Source organism: Protomyctophum bolini (assembly GCF_963924005.1).
Source record: "Protomyctophum bolini genome assembly, chromosome: 9".
In the NCBI taxonomy this organism is placed as follows: domain Eukaryota; kingdom Metazoa; phylum Chordata; class Actinopteri; order Myctophiformes; family Myctophidae; genus Protomyctophum; species Protomyctophum bolini.
The window spans coordinates 30572071-30590913 of NC_137870.1; the positions used below are offsets into that span (position 1 = coordinate 30572071).

Here is an 18843-nt window from a genome sequence, read left to right on the forward strand (position 1 = left end):
ATTTGATTGGCCACCTTTGTGTGTTGTGTGTACCAAATTTAGATGATTTGATTGGCTGAGCACGGAATGTGATGTATGTGACGATAAGAGCGGATAATCAAGCAGATGCTAAACACCAAGCACTACCCCCAAGACCGCTCTCTCCGTTTTCACTTCACTGTTTTTGACTGGCTTTATCTGTGCATTTCAAGCTTTACTGTGAGTGACTGACCTGGTCAAGACACTGGCTCCTCAGGTACCGCAGGGCCTGCTGCAGACTGAGGGGCAGAGGCTGTCCAGAGCGCTGAACATGCACTATGAGAGGCACACCAAACACATTCTTGTCCTTATAGTCTGGCACTTTCAATCTCTTCATAAACTTTGGCACAGACCTGAGAAGGACATCAACACAAACCATTTTAACATGACTAGAGAAGTTTCAAAGAAAAGGAAAAACATGCTCTGGAACTGTTGAGATTCTGTGAGACTCACCAGGTCCAGCCATGCTTGTTGGACATCGAGTACTTCTCCATGATGGCAGTGAGGCGAAGCAAAGAAAACTTCTGCAATAAACTCAGCTGACCTGCTGATTGGTTGGTGATTTGCAAGGAAGCTACTGAGTGACTAAGGCGGTTTGATATCTGGAAGCTGGGCCATCGTAACCTAATGGCAGGAAAAGCATTTGAAATACAGTATAGTAGAAAGAAAGTTAGTTCTACAACAAATAATTTATTTTTGTTCCCATTTGCACAGTAGTAAGAGTACTGACATTTTTTGGCATCTTTGGTCTCGGGGGGAGGGGTGGGTGGGATTGTTTGTTTTTGTGTTTTTTGTTTCTTGTTTTCTTTAGTCATTCATGATGTTAACGTATCTTATTGTGATTTTTTGTCTTTAATAAAAAAAACATTTGATAACAAAAAAATAAAAAATAATAATATAATACTGTATATATATATATATATATATATATATATATATATATATATATATATATATACAGTATTATATTATTATTAGTTTTTTTATATATACATATACAGTGTGTGTGTGTGTGTGTGTGTGTGTGTGTGTGTGTGTGTTTTAATTTAGCACTACTGAAATAATAATAAAAAGCTACTCTACCAATATTAAAATTCCCCTTTTGTAAGACAAGAAGCAGCAATTATTGAAGTGACTGGATACTTAAATAATCTGTGGTCCTTACCGATTGGGCCTGGTGAGCGAAGCCCCGACTCCTGAGTCCCTCCTTTCCCTGAGTCTCGTGTCTGTCTCTGTCTCGACCCCATCATTGGAGGTGGAATGGCCCTCTAGCACAGAGTTCCCCTCAAAGTCCAGTGTGATCTGACTGGAAGACTGGAGACCCACCATATCTTCTCCCTGCCTGTTTCCTGGCACCAGAACCTCTCCACCAGGCAACACATTCTTAGACCAGTGGTCCACTATCTGCTGTAGTCCATTGACATGTAGTAAAATATCATCCAGGTGAGGAAAAAGGTCTTCCTTTTCCAGGTCCATCAGGTCTCCAGTACTGGCGTATAGATGAGAGCCAGGAACATTGTCATAGACACTTATGCGGCTGCCCCTAGGGCAGCACTGTGTGACAGGCCTAATTTCTTTAGTGCATGAGAGTCTGGGGGGGGCTAGGTGCAAGCTGCCTGTGTGCCAGTTAATGGAGGCTCCGAGGGTGGGAGACAGGCTTTCTATGGACAGTGCTTTGGGGAAGGTTCCTGGCTTGTGGTCTTTTGGGATGTGGACCACCAGGTCCTCATAGGAGCAGAATTCATTCTTGCGGTTTTGCTCGGCTACTCTCTTTACTTGGGCACCTGAGAAGATATCTATGTCTTCTAGGTACATGCCACTGCGTTTGTGGTCAGCCCGGTGAGGCTTCCGCTCCTTCAGGCTGGGCGTGCTGACAGCGCTGCCACTGGAATGGCTGCTACCCTCGCTGCTGGACTGAGAGGGCAGAGTCCTGCTGGATAGTGGATCCAGTTCCTCTCCATTTATTATCTCCACACAGTGGAGCGTCTTCAGAGCCCGAGCCTCCTGCTGCAACACCGGTGCACTTATGACCAGATTCTTATTATGACCTCTTCCTAGTGTTCCTCGAGATCGCAGGGTCTCCATGCGCTTCAGGAAGTCTTTGGCGCGCGTGCGCCCCGTCCTGCTATGCTTACCAGGCAGAGAGCCATAGTGGGACATGTCTTTGGGCATGTGGGACAGGGTGAGAGAGGTGGAGTCCGGCATCGCCGTGGAGTCGGAGCAGGTGCGGTTGGAGCAGTCGGAGTCCTCTGTGCTGAGGCACCTGTGGCCACTTCCCCCGCTGCTCTCGCTGTGCAGCGAGGAGACCTCTGGCTCGCTCAGGTCCGTCAGAACACTCTCACTGCTGGTGGTGGTCCTCAGGGCTACGCCGTCCCCGGAAGACTGACCCTCTCCGTGGTGTACCAGAAGACAGTCAATGTCCTGCAGCCTGGACCAGCGTCGGCTACTCCACTCAAAGGTCCATTTGTCACTGATGGCGAATAGGTCTTCTTCATCTGAGTCTTCACTCTGGCAAAATGCAGAGAAATTAAAGGATCAGCTGACTTGCAAAGGTGAGATGAGGTGTGTTATATCACAGTCTATGCCAGAACGGAACATGAGATCTTAAGCAACAAAGCCTGAGGATATGTCTTCTCAGATTTAACGCTATTATACAATCAGTGTGACATAAAACTAGATACCTTATTCAACTGTGCCATAAATAGAATAAACGTCGGTCAGCAGGTTACATTCCCCGTTAGCGTAAGATACATAAAATAACAAAAAACAATGGCTTTGTGTCGAATAACATAGAATCTAGGTTAGGAGGATGAAGCAAGATTATATATTTTGTATTGTTGCAGCAGGAAACTGATACTTTGTGTAAAAAAGAAAGAGAGAGAGAGCGAGCGAGAGAGAGAGAGAGAGAGAGAGAGAGAGAGAGAGAGAGAGAGAGAGAGAGAGAGAGAGAGAGAGCGAGAGAGAGAGAGAAAAGAAAAGAAAAGTCGAAGGATCTTTTTGGGTGTCGAAGGAAACCCATAAAACCATATGAATCAATTCATTAACATTTTTAAGAATTTGAAAACAATACTGTAAATGTAGTAACTCAACTTACTTTCTTCTTGGGGATGTTCACATCAAGTTTCATAGAAGCACACTTGTTCAAGGTGTTAAGCCGTCTGAAAAAGAAATGATTCCAACATGAAGATACGTATCTGAACAAACAAGACGACACAATGTTCTCATAAAGCAGACACCACAATGAGACCTATTACAGTGCACAACAGATGTCCTTAATTGGATCAGCTTCTGTAATGATGGCTGTACTGAACTGATAGTCCCAGACCTAACCACAGTTCACGTTATTGCCCATTGGCTACAGCAGTCCATTCCTAATGAAGGCTCATGTTCTGTCGGATCTAATCTGACAGAATGGTCTATTACACACTGGTTTGTGATCCGCTAATAGACAAGTCCAAATCCTTCTAGCAATGTCTATTGCTCTGTACATCTACAGACAACAGTCAGAGATACTCTTCCTTTGACACTATTATGCTTTTCACACCATAAAATAGTTTTCAGTGTCAGGGGAAGGCTCAATTAAGTCTACAAAGAAACATACCTAATATGAAAGGTTGTCCCTGGTGAGTGGTGACAGGCATTTTTTCCAGCCACAATGGTTCTAAACTGTTTTGTTACGCTTTCCTTCATTTAAGTGATCCAAACACTCTCATAACATAACCATGGAGCTTCATAATATTTCCCATAAACAAGACAGAAAGCCTGGGAGCATGTGAATACAGATTAGAGGTTTGTGGGCAAACTAGGATAAAGAAAGAAAGGTATCTCAAAACAATGCGTGGTACAATAATCCCTTGCCTGAGATTAATCTTATTTTATTGACACATTTGAACTATCCTGCTGTCTTGACTACAATTTCCCTTTTCTTTCTTTACTAGTAAATACAGGGCCCTGTCGACACAAGAGTGTCAAAACCGGGCGCCCCTTCACTCCACAGGCAAGAGATTACAATTCCGGTAGGATGGTTATAACAGGGGCTGATTAGTGAGGATTAAGAATTATACATTAAGTGTATCAATGTTATCAACCACAGTGTGAAGGCCGGGACATCACACCACATAGTTAAGCCAGTGACTCTGTTTATGAAGCTAACATAGGCTAAAGGTGCAATGAAGTCCTGGACAGAATCACATGGGGCAGGAATTAATTACTGTTGTCTTTTATTCATCTGCTGGCTAGTTTGGAATTTAGATGAGTTGCTTTGGCGTTGGTTAGGGTAAAAGTATATTGAGGCCCCTGCCTGCTTTCCTCTTGAGACGGTCTCCATAGTGACTGTGGTAACGGCAATGCTGTTTTGGTCTCTGTTTGAGAGCGCCCATGGACTCGGCTGCCCTAAAGTGAAGTAACAGCAACGCTAAACAAACTAGTGGTTGACTATTTCTTTATAGTCGACAGTGGGGGAAAAACCCTGTATGTCATCGGGGCATTTACATCACGGGATGTCTTTAACTCAAAAATAGCTGTAGGTAATATAACACATCCATTATAATAACACTCATTAACTCCCACACACATCTCACTTCCTTTGAAGTTGTCTTACTCAAAGCTGCTTTCTGACAAAGACTGAGTCTTAGTCACATTAATATCAAGCCTGAGTCATGGTCCTGCAACAAAGTGTCTTGTGACGTCTCACTTGATTACTGCAAATGCACATATTGTTCAGTTCAAAATGTTATTTTTGTTAACCATCACATTGCATGATACTTTGTCACCAAAGTATTTGGGGACACACACTTTACTCTACTGTAATTCAAGCAAAGGTGATGCTTTGCTTGAGTTAGAACAGCCATTGTTTTAATACCTGCAGAGAGGTTCCACAAGATCTTTGTCCAAAAAGTCATGATCTCTTTTCACCGGAGAGATGTCAATGGGGAACTGGGAATCTTGAAGGGAGGAATAAACAGATTAGAAGTAGCCTATGAACAAATGTGTTCTCAACATTTAGACTGTGTGATTACGTGTTAATACTATCTCCCAAATAAGACAAGGCACAGAACAAAACAAATAACCACATTCTTTCCAGAAAGGCATCCCAGGGCGTTGAAGCATATCAAGAATGTTTTTGGATCCGATGATGTTAATAGAAAGAGACAGGCTTTGCCCAAATAACAGTGCTCAGACTTGTGCAGGCATTACATCTTCTTCTGGGTATGGCTCCCATCTTACATAACATAAGAGACTAGAATCCAGACCTTCTAAATCTAACATTCCACTGCGTTCATGTGGTGTCGTAAACTTTTTATGAAAAGCATAGCACAGTCATATAAGTGGAAACGCAGGCTCTGACCAAGCCTGTTCTTGTTTAGTGGAGTAGTAGACATAAAAAATAGGATTGAAATGTTGATTATTTTCTACTGAGAATTTCATCATTGATGGTGGGCGTGGGCGCCATACATGATCAGAAACTCATCATCACCTATTATACTGTACACCTGCACAGTGAGTGATACTACCAGATACAATACGATTTAGCAACTACTTCACAACACCCCATACACATCCAAATAAATGTCTGTGTTTAACAGATTAAAGCTAGTTTAACCACTTAAACTAAAGGGTCAGGACACTCCCCCCCCGTCATTTATTTTATCAGAACTGAGAAATGAAAAGAAACATAAAATGCAGGCGTGGTTATCCGTTGTGGGGGGGAGGGGGCAGAGTCGAGTGTGCATATCATTGTATTTTGAATCATCGCCACCACAGAAAGCTGACCGCATCAACAATGCGAATTCTGAACACAACATTTTTGCTGTTGCAGGTGTAAATAGAATACAGATTCCACAACCATTGAGCTAATATGTAATGAGTATAGGGCCAAATATTTCTTTTCTACCCAGAAATCTGGAAATACACAGAAATATCTTCATAAACATCAGAAAGCTCTGAAACCAGAAGTATATGAGAGAAGTGTACTATATAGCATAGCTCCCTATCACAAAGGACACAATTCTTTTTGTTAAAATCTATATTCGTTGACTGGGGTCCGTCTTTCCCTCCAAAATTGCTTCACTGAAAGTAGCAGATCTATAAGCTCACTATGCAAATTATGCAATGCACTATGTTGTGAGCCAGGATGGCTATTTTCACAGACAATTTTACAAACGTTTTCCCAGAATAGGTTAATGTGGTTAAGCTACTGTATAATAATGCTAGCCTGGTGTCTCCCCCATGGCCTCTTTCTTTTTGTACTCCGGACATATTTATGTAGTGGAAAACATTAGATGTAAAAGCACTGCAGTCCTGCCTCTCTTGTGAGAGGGATACACCTAGCCCCTAGGCAGCCTCAAGGCCATTGTGAAATTGGCTGTGAATATGCATGTCCTACAGCGCATGAACAATTCTGTTATTCAGTCATCAACTTAAAAGGCCCAATTTCACAAAAGACATTACGCCAGGACGCCGGAATGACCGAAGGCAAGAGATTATTGTTTTTACTCAATAAAGATTGATTCTGATTCCTGTGAGACTGGCCGTCTGAACAGCTCATCTCTGGCACTGTTGGACCAATCAGTGCGAAACGTCACACGCACACTCCCAATAGGCCAAGGAAGAATCTTTGCCCCAAATATTTCAAATCAGCCTCATGGTGACACTATAACCGGCCACTTCATGTTTTGGCAACTGTTGAACGTAGGTGGTAAAGTCAGTAAATCAAAATCCCCCCCCCCCCTGGATTCTTACACATACTGTATAGGCCCCGGCCAATTATGCCAGATAAGATTTTCCACCATTTCGTGTTTTCTTCTAAACATTTTGCTACTACTACACATTTGTACCAATGTAATTTTGGTGTTCCTTCATTAAGCCTCTATATTCCTCAGTAGCATTTGTATGATGAATGCATGTGTGGAGGGATTTTGTTACCTTCAAAGAGCTGAGCATACTGGGGGAATCCTGCCGCTCGCAACCAGTCGCACGCTTCCTTCGCCTCGATCTCTGAAACGGAAAGAAATATGACCATGAGTAAGCCTATTAAAGAAATCTAAAGAATGACGTTCAACTTATTTAAAGTTTGACAATACCCCCACAGCAACTACCCCAGAAGGACATCTCCTGATGCATTTGGCGTATCAGAAATACAGCAGATTTAAGGGTTAGGGTTAGCCTCTGAGACTATAGATTCTATAGAACCCTCTATTCTGGATGTGAGGTCAACCAGCTGGCTATATCCCTGAAGGTTAGTCAGTCTGGTTAAAAAAAAAAAACCCTACTCCCATGATGGAGGGACATGAAATCTTATATAACCATCTGTGGTCTGGTAAACTCATCTGCAAATGAAACGATATAATCTGAGAACAAAACCTTTAAAAGCTGGAATGAATAAAAACGGAATATACTACTGCAGTGACCAGCCCCAGATGTTTAGATTTTTTGCTGTACAGGAGAAGTACAGTAAGAAAGACCTTTATGTTAAAAATTCTCCATTCATTGTCAATGGCATTTAATGTTTGTGTTCAGACAACACAAACATTAAACACTATAGCTGTATAGGAGGGAATAAATTACTCAACCACATTCAGTCATCACATGAACCCACACCATACCCTGGCCTATACATTGGATATTTCTTCCATAGAGTTGAAAAGACTCTTTGTACGACAAATAGAACTAGAAAGGTGCAATTCTGGGGAATTTCAAGTGTGGTTTTCCCTCAAGCAGCTTGCCAGGTACAGTAGTCAGTGATGATGTATTGACCCACATGATGTCACATTACATCAATTTAAAAATAAATCACACTTGAGGGGCTTCACTTCAAAAACATGCATGGCTGCCACATGATGTCACATGGGGTGCTGTTTTTGAGGCCCCTCCTATATACAGCTTTTCGTCACGTCACGTCTCACATTTGCCATTGACAATGAATTGAGAATTTACGTCATATGTGCCTGAAATATGACGTAGATTTGTGGCAACACGAACATTAAATGCCATTGAGAATGAAAGGAAAATTTACGTCATATGTAGACGAGCAAATCGGCTAACCAATCACATAAATTCAGTTGTCATCTTACAGTACATGATCATGTGAAAGGTTTTTTAAAACATTGTATCGCGGGTAAAAATAACATAAGTTGACAAATTAATTCATGAAGAAGTATATTCTTTTTTTTTGGATGATGTACGACGACAAGAGAGCCCCTCAGTCACTTTTTAAATGAAAAGCCCATAGACTGGCCCAGACTGGTTAGCTCAACCGTCTGGACGGTTAGCTCAACCGTCTGGACGGTTAGCTCAAGCGTCTGGGCACCTAGGCTGCCAAGCCAGCCTAGCGGCATGCAGCGGACTCGACTCACCATCCCGACGGCCTTTGCTGCGTGTCTTCCCCCATATCTCTCCCCATTTCCTGTCAGTCTACTTTCAACCTATCAATAAAGGCCAAAAAAAAGCCCATAGACTTAAGTTGGCTGCCATGTCTGAAAGCCAGACGTTGCAGGGGGGCTAGCGTTTAAGTTTATCCGGTAACAATAAATATAGTCAACCACACTAATGATGAATAGCCGATGTACTGAAAAGTGGTTAAATGATCAAAGCCATGATAACTCTTTGAGGTGCCGAGTGGTCTATGAACCAGCTAGCAGCTGCCCTCCTGGCTTTCTCCTGAAGAACTGACCCCAAGCAGTTGGGTTCACATGTTGACCTTTCTGACCTCTAGAACATGACATCTCCAGTCTCCAGATCCCCTGATGACAGGGGAGAGGAAACAGGACATTGGCACTGTGCCATTAATGCTAATAGAGTTGTTGGGTGTCATTTTACTGCCTCGCCCTCAACGAGACAAAAGTGACAACACAAAACTAAAGCAGCAGTTAAACAGCTCTACACGGAAAATAGGAAATATATAATATAAAGGAAGCTCAACTCTTTCACTGATGAATCCATATCATTAGTCATTATTCAACCTGCATATCATCGCAGAAACCAGCAAAAAACAATCAATACTAGGCTATTGAACAACCTTTACGTCTGAGTGTATGAAAAGTATTAAAAAGTGATTTTGACAACAACAACTCCATTGGACAATCAAACTGTCTGCTAAAGCAGCTAACTCCACGTCTCCACCCCCCTCTCATGCAAGTATCTGACAATATATAAAGTCACAGTACCAACTTTAAAAATATGTGGTTTTCTTAATTTCCTGAAAAAAGAATATTTTTTTTCCTTTTCCTGAAAGATTTGATGGTTTCTGTTCGACAGCAGTGATATATCAAATAATGAAAAACGAATTATATCATAAACATTATTCTTACCAGTTAAGCCCTCCTCCTCCCACCGATAAACATTATTCTACAGTTGATAAATGTCCTCCTGCCACTTAATGCACACAAAAGGTATAGCTTTCACTCCACCCCTTTATCATGCAACGGTGTGGTTTACTAAACAAATGTCATAGAAATAAAGATCCCTCACATGGTGTATGTTTCACTCCCTGTCTGCGACTCTGCGTACAGCATGATATAACTGAAGAATAGACATTCATCAAACAATACAGTATACGTTAAGTATAGTTAATCTATGCTTGCATTCAAAATACTACCATTGTTCCCAAGTCACTAATCCAGGACTCACCTGTGCCGCCTGAAATGCAATGAAAACGTTCGCTACTTTTGGTCTGCAGACTGACCAACAACTGAATAAATATTAGCAGTTCCCTGTGTGTGTGTGTGTGTGTGTGTGTGTGTGTGTGTGTGTGTGTGTGTGTGTGTGTGTGTGTGTGTGTGTGTGTGTGTGTGTGTGTGTGTGTGAGTGCATGCAACGTACGTGCGTGCGTGTACGTGTGTCCTTGGATGGCAAAAATCTGCTGTTTACCCCCTTAACCTGCATGGAGATTAGCAGTTGAGTCAACATGTGTACTCCCAATAACACTGCTCTGTTCCTACCTACGGTATGTTACCAGGAGCCAAGGATTCCTGTTCAAATGGATGATTTGACCTGGATGATATCAGGCCGGTATTATTCCACTGCACCACATATTGAAAACGCAGCCTCAGGTCCTCTCTCTGTCCCACAGCCACAGGTATAACAACTGGCAACAACAAATCTGAGATGGGAATTCCTCTGTGTTTGACATAACACAATCTGAGAACCCATCGGCAAAGAAATAAAGGACAAACGCCCTCTTTTCCATTGAATTAGCGAGTCAACAGTCTGTCTCGAGAGACTATAGACATACCATATAACAGAGACGTTATGTCCCCTCATCCATTCTCTAAGGACATCGCGTGTGGCATGACTGGTGTTCGTGACACGCCAAGGTGTGTGAACTTGAGTTTACTACGAAGAGCCTCCTGTGTACAAATTGTGTAGAGTCTACAATTGCAGTGTCACAAAAGACATGATACCCAAGTAGTGCCGTGACACAATGGCCCAGCATGACCAACAGCAATGCCACAAATGTGGATACTTCCTTTACAATACGACGTATGCAACTGTATACTGTAATATACTGTTGTCAGCAACATTTCATTATGCAATTCAACGCACAGCAGACGTATGTATGGTATGTAACAGCATGTACTGAGAAGAACAACAAAGCATGCTTGGATCTGAAATTATACAAGTATTGCCAAAGAACATGTCAGCTTTGAAAGCCTCCTTCACATTCCAGTTAGTCCCTTGCAAACTGCTTATTGGATAAGAGCCAATAATATGAGTTCAAACTTTTCAGGATTTTATTATCCGTCAGAATCTCTAACCGTGGACAATATCCTCCCTAACACCTTTTCCCCCATGTGATATCTACAAACTTTCAAAATCTGTCAAGCAACAATATAATTTATAATCGTTTACTTACGGGATATTTTCATCATAGAATCTTATGGGTTCATATATGTCCGTCAAGACTTAAAGTATCTCAACATGTCAAAGCATCTTCATTCCCACGCTGAGCCACATTCCTGCTTTCTCTGAAAAGGGCAGTTTTAACTCCGATCCAAGGCTTGCTGTTTCTCATTCTTTCTCCTCTCCCTTTCCATCTACCCCCAACAACCATATGCCTGTCCCAGCACTAAATCTGTCCTTCTCCCACCCCCTTGCTACTGCGGACTCCCCACTAGTGTTCTGATTCAGCCCACTTCTTCAGTTCCTTGTGCCTGTAGCCCTGTACCTCCTACCCAGATCTGCCCACCACAATTCTTGTCTAAAGCACTCAGCACATTTTTGGCACAGAAGACCTGAGCTGTAGCCAAAGAGCAAGCAGCATGTCTATGCGCAACATGGCACTTATTGTATGAGACAGAACAAAATTTAACTTGTAAAGAATTTCACTTAAAAGATCTTGATAAATTCAAACACTGTGTTTCATAATTTTTTATATAGTTTTTATTTTAACCAGTTTTATTTGAGGTTAAAGAAAAGATTTATTCCACAGAATCCCAGATGTTCCAGCTAACTGACGAAATGGAAATACGTCAGCTGCTGTAGTGGGGGGAAAACCGTGACAAACTGTCAGCAATCAGCGGCGATGATTCATGCTGAGCCAGTGGGCTTACAAGGCTCTGTGTTAACATCACCAGAACTATCTCCTTGGCCTCTGTCTCGGTCTCAACTCCCTTCCCAATTGTCTGACGGAAATGGGAGAATGAATGAATGAATGAATGGCACTGTCTGATCTTTGTCGTCAGACACATCATGTACAGTGTTGGCCAGCCACTTAACAGATAGAATGGAAAAGTCATTCTAAGAATTGACTATTGTAAGACGAGCTATCTCATAAATATCTAAATATGGATTTACTTGTAGGCTATTAAACAAATCCTTGTTCAAATAATAGATGTATCAGCAATCTGCTTTACAGCAAGATGTTATAATTATGCAATGCATTAATTGGTCACGAGAAACCCATCAGCTTACAAATCTCATAACAAAAGACATCAGTAAAATATGTAAAAGAACAGTCTGTGTGATAAATGAGGAGATTTCCTGTATTCATATTTAAATTTGAAATTGTAACCTTTAGCGTGGCCACCAAACTCCAGACCATTACTGTACACTGGAAATTGTCTGTATCAATCACACCTGGAGAGAGACACAGACAGCCAGCCACAGACACAGACAGCCAGCCACAGACACAGACAGCCAGACACAGACACAGACACAGACAGAAAAGACACATTGAAGGAGATAGAGTGAGAGAGACAGAGATGGTTTGGGGAAATTGTTTCCAGTGGTGGGCTGGCTTACAGCCTGGAGGAAGGTGTTGTGAGTGACAAGAGGCGGGGAGGCAGGGAAATGAGGCCTCGTTTCTTCCTCTTCATGTTACTGATTACATGCAGACAGTAAGACACCCACTCACGGTGAGCAGTCACCCTTACTGTAAAAGCAAGGCTAGACAGAATGCCAGGGGAAACACAGTGCCCCCTCTGCTCTAGTCTGCTCAAAACCACAACATCTGATGTCTCATGCCCAAAATAGTCCACGTCCACCCTCCGTCTAACAGATCTCAACAGCGCATAGAAATTCAAACAGGAAGTGAGCACAGAAGTGATCATTAAACGCTGGCTCAAAGAAAATAAGCAACATGGTGTGTAAACCGTAAAGCTCATTGGCCACCCTTGAGATTGACTTGCTCTGTATGAAGTTGTTATGGTCCTCTTGAAATACAGGCTAGCACTGACGATGAAATGATGGATTAATATTGTGGTGCCCCAGGTCATTCATCTAATATTGTGGGAATAATGCTTCCCTCTTTTCCACAGTAGGTTTTAATTAACACAGCCCCCCGTGACCGTCAGAACCCCAGTGGGCGTCTGCATGCATCCTCAGCACAATATGCCACAATCATCTGTTCTGACCTAACAGCGAGTGCCACTGCTGCCCTTAATTGTCCTCAGTTTCAATCCACAGCCTTCTTTACCAAATGTATAGCCTACTTTGTTGCACAGCGGTACCATTCGACTAAAATAGCTGATTCTCAACTGAAAGATAAACAAAGTATGAATTTGCCCATATCATCATCACGTCATAATAACAGACTAGTAGCCTTGTCAAAGAAGAGCGCTAATCTCTACAAGCAGCCTCAAACATAATGAGGTATTATTGTGTGTAAAGGTGAGTAACACAGTGAATGAATATCACTTCATTCATGTTTGAGTGTTTGGCACAGGAGCTCCTGGCACGGGCAATAATTACAGGCATTCTGTGGGCTGAGTCACACGCAGATTTCCAACCCTCTCATTTGATCCTGTGGAGAACCCAGGGGTCACTGGCCCGCAGACGACATAGGATGCTGGTTCAAAATTAGTCGGCCTTATGCTGAGTTGCTAGGCTACCAAAGTAAAGTTTCCTCAAATACAAATGACTTAGCAAATCTTGAGTCTATTTTAGCCCTGTGGTTTTGTGGTGACCTGTGGAGAGAATCCTTCAGCAGACCAGCGACGTCTCCAGTAACAAGTGGATGTGTAGACAGACCATAGAGTTCCTGGTTTCTCTGAGGACTGTGCATTTAGTAAAGATAATATTTCAGCTCCCGTGTGACCATGCAGTGGTGCCAAGGAGCCACTAGCATTTTTTGCTGGCTTCAACGATATTCATGTTCTCATTCAATAAACATTGCAACAATAATGCAGAATTGTATTTCAGATTTTTAGCACACATACATTATACACCTACAATTGCACAGTTACCGGTACTTTGCATGCTTATCTCTCTATTTCAGATAGAATTAAAAGGAATGTGTTTAAAGGTGCCTGGAATTTGTTTGAGTGACCCCCCCAGTGGCACTACACACTTTGAGTGAAAGACAGAGGTCCACCTTTCATGTCAAAGTAGACGCACACAGCAAGAGCTTATTGATTCTGGGAGTAAATAACAGGAGCATGTGAGGTAGAGGCTGCTGTTGACCACTGCTAAAGCTTGCTGGGTCAAAAGTCATCTGTGGCTGTTTTTCCCCCTCTAGAGGTCCTGTATTGAACTCAAACAAGAGCAGCACAGCTGTGGTAACACTCTCCTTCACCTCTGAGGGACACCCAGAGAGAGGGGAGACCCTTTCATCTTCAGGCAGACATTCAAACTCTCACTCACTCTCTCTGCTATCAGCACAGGTTTCTTTCTGTGCAGTGCCTACTCCTAATTATTATTTATTATAATATTATGCATGCGTGCGACGTGCATGCATGCATGCTGCTGATGACATTGGGATTCCTCGACAGTCACATTCTGTGCACTTTGTAAATGTGTGCAATACTACAGAAAAGGTGAGACAATGTCGTGTTTCTTTTCTCTGTAAAGTGTCTTGAGACAACTTGTGATTTGGGACAATAATAACATTGACAACAAGTGTGCATCAGGAAAGGGAACCCCTGACCATTCGCAAAAGAAAACACCTCTGCGATCTTCGGAAACCTTCAGCATCTATGTCACACTGGCAGCAACTCTGAGCAGAACATACATTAATCAGCAGAGCTCTCTGAAATAAATGCGAGTGATGGCTTGCAAACCACTGTGAACAAGATAAACACTTCCAGACATTGGACTCCAGCCATTTTCCCACACATGCTAAAGTGTTTTGACAACCATTTTGCAGGCCTTTGTGAAGGATTTGCTTTCTTTGGTGAGAAAAATATCAACTTTGGCTTTGGCGATTTCCTTTTTCATTTCATCAAGGCATACCTCCGTCCACCACTGTATTGATTCTGCAAGCAAATCGTGATTTTATTATTTTCTTGTGGGGGTAATCACTGTACTAGTGAGATAAGATTATTAGTTCTGTCTGCAGTAAATTAAACAAAACCATACCATGACTGATGAAGGTTAGACAATAATGACACCCATCAGGGACTAGCAAAGCATGACCATATCCCATAGTTTTCTTTTCTCTGAAACAATGATAACATCAACCATATAGCTCTGTTTTATCTCTTGTTGCTTTTAGACTTCATAATAAAGGCACGTTTTATTAAACTTAGTCCCAGCTATTTTCAAAGGCAATAATAGCGTGACAAATCTGCTGAGCCAGCGTATATAAAGAACAAGAGCCTGCTGGGAGAGATTAGGAGAGATATTGTACCTGTGGGCATTTGTGCTGCCCTGTGTCCAGATGCAAGGCTCCAGCAAGGGCCAGCCTAGCTGCTCCTCAGTCAGCTCCTTTCTCTGTCAACCAACTTCCCTTTGGAGCGCTCTGGTTCCTGCTATCCTACCATCATTATCTCTCTCTCTCTCTCTCTCTCTCTCTCTCTCTCTCTCTTTCTCTCTCTCTCTCTCTCTCTCTCTCTCTCTCTCTCTCTCTCTCTCCTCCCTTTTGTCTCATGCTTCCCTCCCTCTCAGTGAGGCTCCTCTGGGCTTCTTCAGTTGACTCTTCAACTCCTCCTCTACTCTCCTCATACCAACTATTGTACAGCTGCATTCTCAAGATTTAAGATTAAAGCGTTTTACTGTTACATCTTGTGTGTAAACAAACATTTCAGGTTCCTCAGACATTATTGTTGCACCACCATAATAAACATATTAAATTAACATTGTTGCACCACCATAATAAACATATTTAAAAATATATATATTAAAGCACAGTACAATACTAGAAAGAGGATAATAAAGTGTGTATGTTGGTACTAGCACACTTGAGGTAATTGTAGTTTTGTATCATTATTATGTCCAATTTGGACAAGCAAAGTAGTTCTACATTACTGTATCATATTCTACACGTAGTGTGAGTCCTTTCAAAATCACTTTAAGTACATGGGTATCTCTTGAAGCGTGATATAGCTACATGCCATGCCATGCTTTCCACAGTCATAATAAAGGCTTGTGTGCTGTAATTCTTCGTTTCCTTTGATAGTATACATGAGCACTGTAATTTGGTTTTCCACAAGTTCTGTATAACACAACTGGAAGGGGAGGGAGGGCTATGCATCACTGACAAACACATAGCCAGCTGACCTAAAATCTCTACGCAAACATTACAAATAATTGACTGGATGCCAGCACAGGCCATTTACATACTGTATGTTCCTTAAGTCTCGCACAAAACCAAATGTTTCACACGCTTAGCTCAGAAGCTATTATTTATTTATTACAAGTTACAACCATTACTATTAAAATGGGAGAACTAAGACTATACTTAGGAAACATGTCTGCAGTATCTTACAGCGATAGAGGGTATCCTCCCACTTGCACAGATTCCCAATGGGGACTACAAGGGAATCCCCTCCTTCTCTGGGAATGGCCACAAGCATAATTTATATTTTGTCGTACAACGATGTTGCTCTCTGAAAATTACCTTTTATTTCAAGTGAACAACAAAGGTCTCTCTTTGGAAGAGCAATAAGGTTAATTCTTAATTGATCATGCAACAAAGTACGGGGTAGAGAGGAGCTTGGTGTCAGAATGGTGCTGAACAAATTAACGAACCATCCTTACACTAGGTCCAATTAACCCATTAATACATGAGGCCCATTCTACAAATGCCTTCTAATTCAGTAGTTCTCAAACTTTTTGTTAATTCAAAATTATTTAATTTTTTTCAAAAACTTTCAACAATAGCAAATGTACAAGCTTGTAGCTTTGTGCTGTGCTGTGAGCTTGTATCTGCTTGTATATGGGGCTCCATTTTCGTCACCGCTAAACCCCTTATCCCTAAACTCTTTGCCTTTTTTTACTATTTTGAAAAACATTTTTGAATAGAGCTTGTAGATGTAGACTGGCCATTTTAACTATTCAAAAATGTTTTGCAAAATAGTAAAAAAAAAACAAAAGGGAAAGAAGTTTAGGGATAAGGGGTTTAGCAGTGACGAAAATGGAGCCCCATGGTGTGCTTTCCCTGTTTTAATGGGTCCAAGATTCAGTAGCCCTGGAATGCACAGCTGATATGAATATCATAGTATGACACAAGGCAGCACATTATGTTATGCAATGAGGTGTGCATCTGACTGACTGCTTATCTAGATTCTAGAACACTCTCTGATAAAGCCCAACAATTGATTTGCACATTCCAAGGGCAGTCTGTGCTTGGAATGTGGAAATCAATTGTTGGGCTTTATCAGATAATCTAAGTTGCGAGAGCATGCATGCATAGAACTTCTACAGCCCACGCCAATATGAAATGCAGGACTGATATTGCATGCATGGCTAGTGGTTAGCACTCATAGTAGATTGTCTTCTGACAGTCAGAACTCGTGGAGGACTTTGAACGTGGATGTCATGAACACAGAATGCTGAATGCCTGAGGTCTGAAAGCACACTTTCCCCGAATGGAATGTTGTACACATTTTTACCAGAGGAGGGCAGTGGAGCACCAAAACTGAGATAACTTTGGCACAGTAAATATAGCTTGACAGAGAGACTACTAGTAGAGAGTGAGACACAACAAATATGACCTTAAGAATTGTATCCAACTCCAACAGGAAACTTCGTTTTGAAAGAAAGAGATGACAAAATACAAGAGATATAGGCTACAGACACAACCTCATTCACTGTTCTCCACAAAATCCTTAACAGTAATAGGACATCATCATTTGCGTCACATGTACTGCTATTATGTAATTGTTCCTATTCATTGGAAATGGCTTAATAAGGTTTTTCTGTTAATTGGCATTGTATTCTGTGTGGAATGCAATTGGCCTTTGAACGGGGGAAAGTTTTCCTGCCTGGCTCTGTTAATGTGTGACTGTGTTCCTGTTTCACAGGAGCCAAGGTATTTCACTGTTTCCGATTGTCAATGATTATCCTCACACATGTGGCAACTGTCAACTCACTTATCCTGTGTAGGAAGAATCACAGCACACACGTGTAATAGCCAAATATACATGAAAACGTGGGCACATCCTGCCACCTCTAGGCAGAGAGGTGTAGTGTATATCTGCAATATAACTGAAGTGACTCTGTGACTGACTGACAGAAGGATGCACTGTAGTCAAGGTTGGGTAAAATGTAATGTTTCATTGTAAATACAATTTGTAGATCCAACTTCAATTTAAATGTATAGGTTAACTTAACTATGACTAAGTAATTCAGTAATCTGTACTATAACTGTAGGACTAACAAGTAATGTTATAAGAGAGGAGTGATGTCATACTCTTCCAAATTAACAATTAGTTTGGAGACTGGAGATAATGTCACTTTTTTGTTACCCCTTCGAATCAACCATGCATTAGCAGCTAGCAGCTAGTGTCGTTCACTGATTGGAGACTGGAGATGAAGTCAGTTTTTTTGTGAAGGTGTTGTCTGTCAACGCTGTACTGGAAATGTGATTTCAAGTGGGACTGGTTTAGTTAACCAAGCCTCGAAATTCCTTGGCATCGCTTATTTAACGTCAAGACTGGATTGAGCAAATCATATAATTGACTCATTGGAAGACCGAAAGGTCAGCGGTCCTTTTACGAATGATTGTGACCTTCAGTTCTTGAGCGATTCTCACGACCCTCTACCATATTGCCAAATTACCGTAAGTGGAAAACGACATCACAGAACTGCCAAAACTGCGAAAGAATGGTGGAACCCGTACGAAAACAATAAGGGGTTGAACCCTAATTATAATTTTTAAATCACTCATTACATTTCCTATAAAAAGGATAATGGATAATCATGTTATCTAGCTATAATAGACTAATATTAGAACACACTTCCAAAAATAAATTACTTGTTTTTACATAATATTATTAACTTTATTTGACTCCTTGGGTCATATTTGACCCCAGATATTTTATAAAAAATGGTGATGATTCATTTTGTTGCGTTAAATTAAAATAGCTGTTTCTGATTATATCATGAAGCCTTGTTCCAAAAAAAAAACTAAGCACTTTAGCACCATATTGTTATTTAGTTTTAGTTTGA

General features: G+C 41.5%; 1 protein-coding gene across 4 annotated transcripts in view; it reads right to left on the bottom strand.

Annotated features, from left to right (window-relative positions):
- Window positions 1-18843, bottom strand: part of stard13b (StAR related lipid transfer domain containing 13b) — a 61509-nt gene that overhangs the window by 5739 nt on the left and 36927 nt on the right. For 3 of the 4 annotated variants that reach the window (XM_080772610.1, XM_080772612.1, XM_080772611.1), the window contains 6 exons: window positions 6943-7014; window positions 4880-4961; window positions 3113-3176; window positions 1184-2526; window positions 472-642; window positions 212-371 (listed from right to left, as the gene is read on the bottom strand). In XM_080772610.1, coding sequence (XP_080628736.1) covers window positions 212-371; window positions 472-642; window positions 1184-2526; window positions 3113-3176; window positions 4880-4961; window positions 6943-7014 — 1892 coding nt within the window. Of the gene's footprint in view, window positions 1-211; window positions 372-471; window positions 643-1183; window positions 2527-3112; window positions 3177-4879; window positions 4962-6942; window positions 7015-10870; window positions 11054-18843 lie in introns of those variants that run through there. The other variant, XM_080772613.1, reaches the window with a different exon arrangement.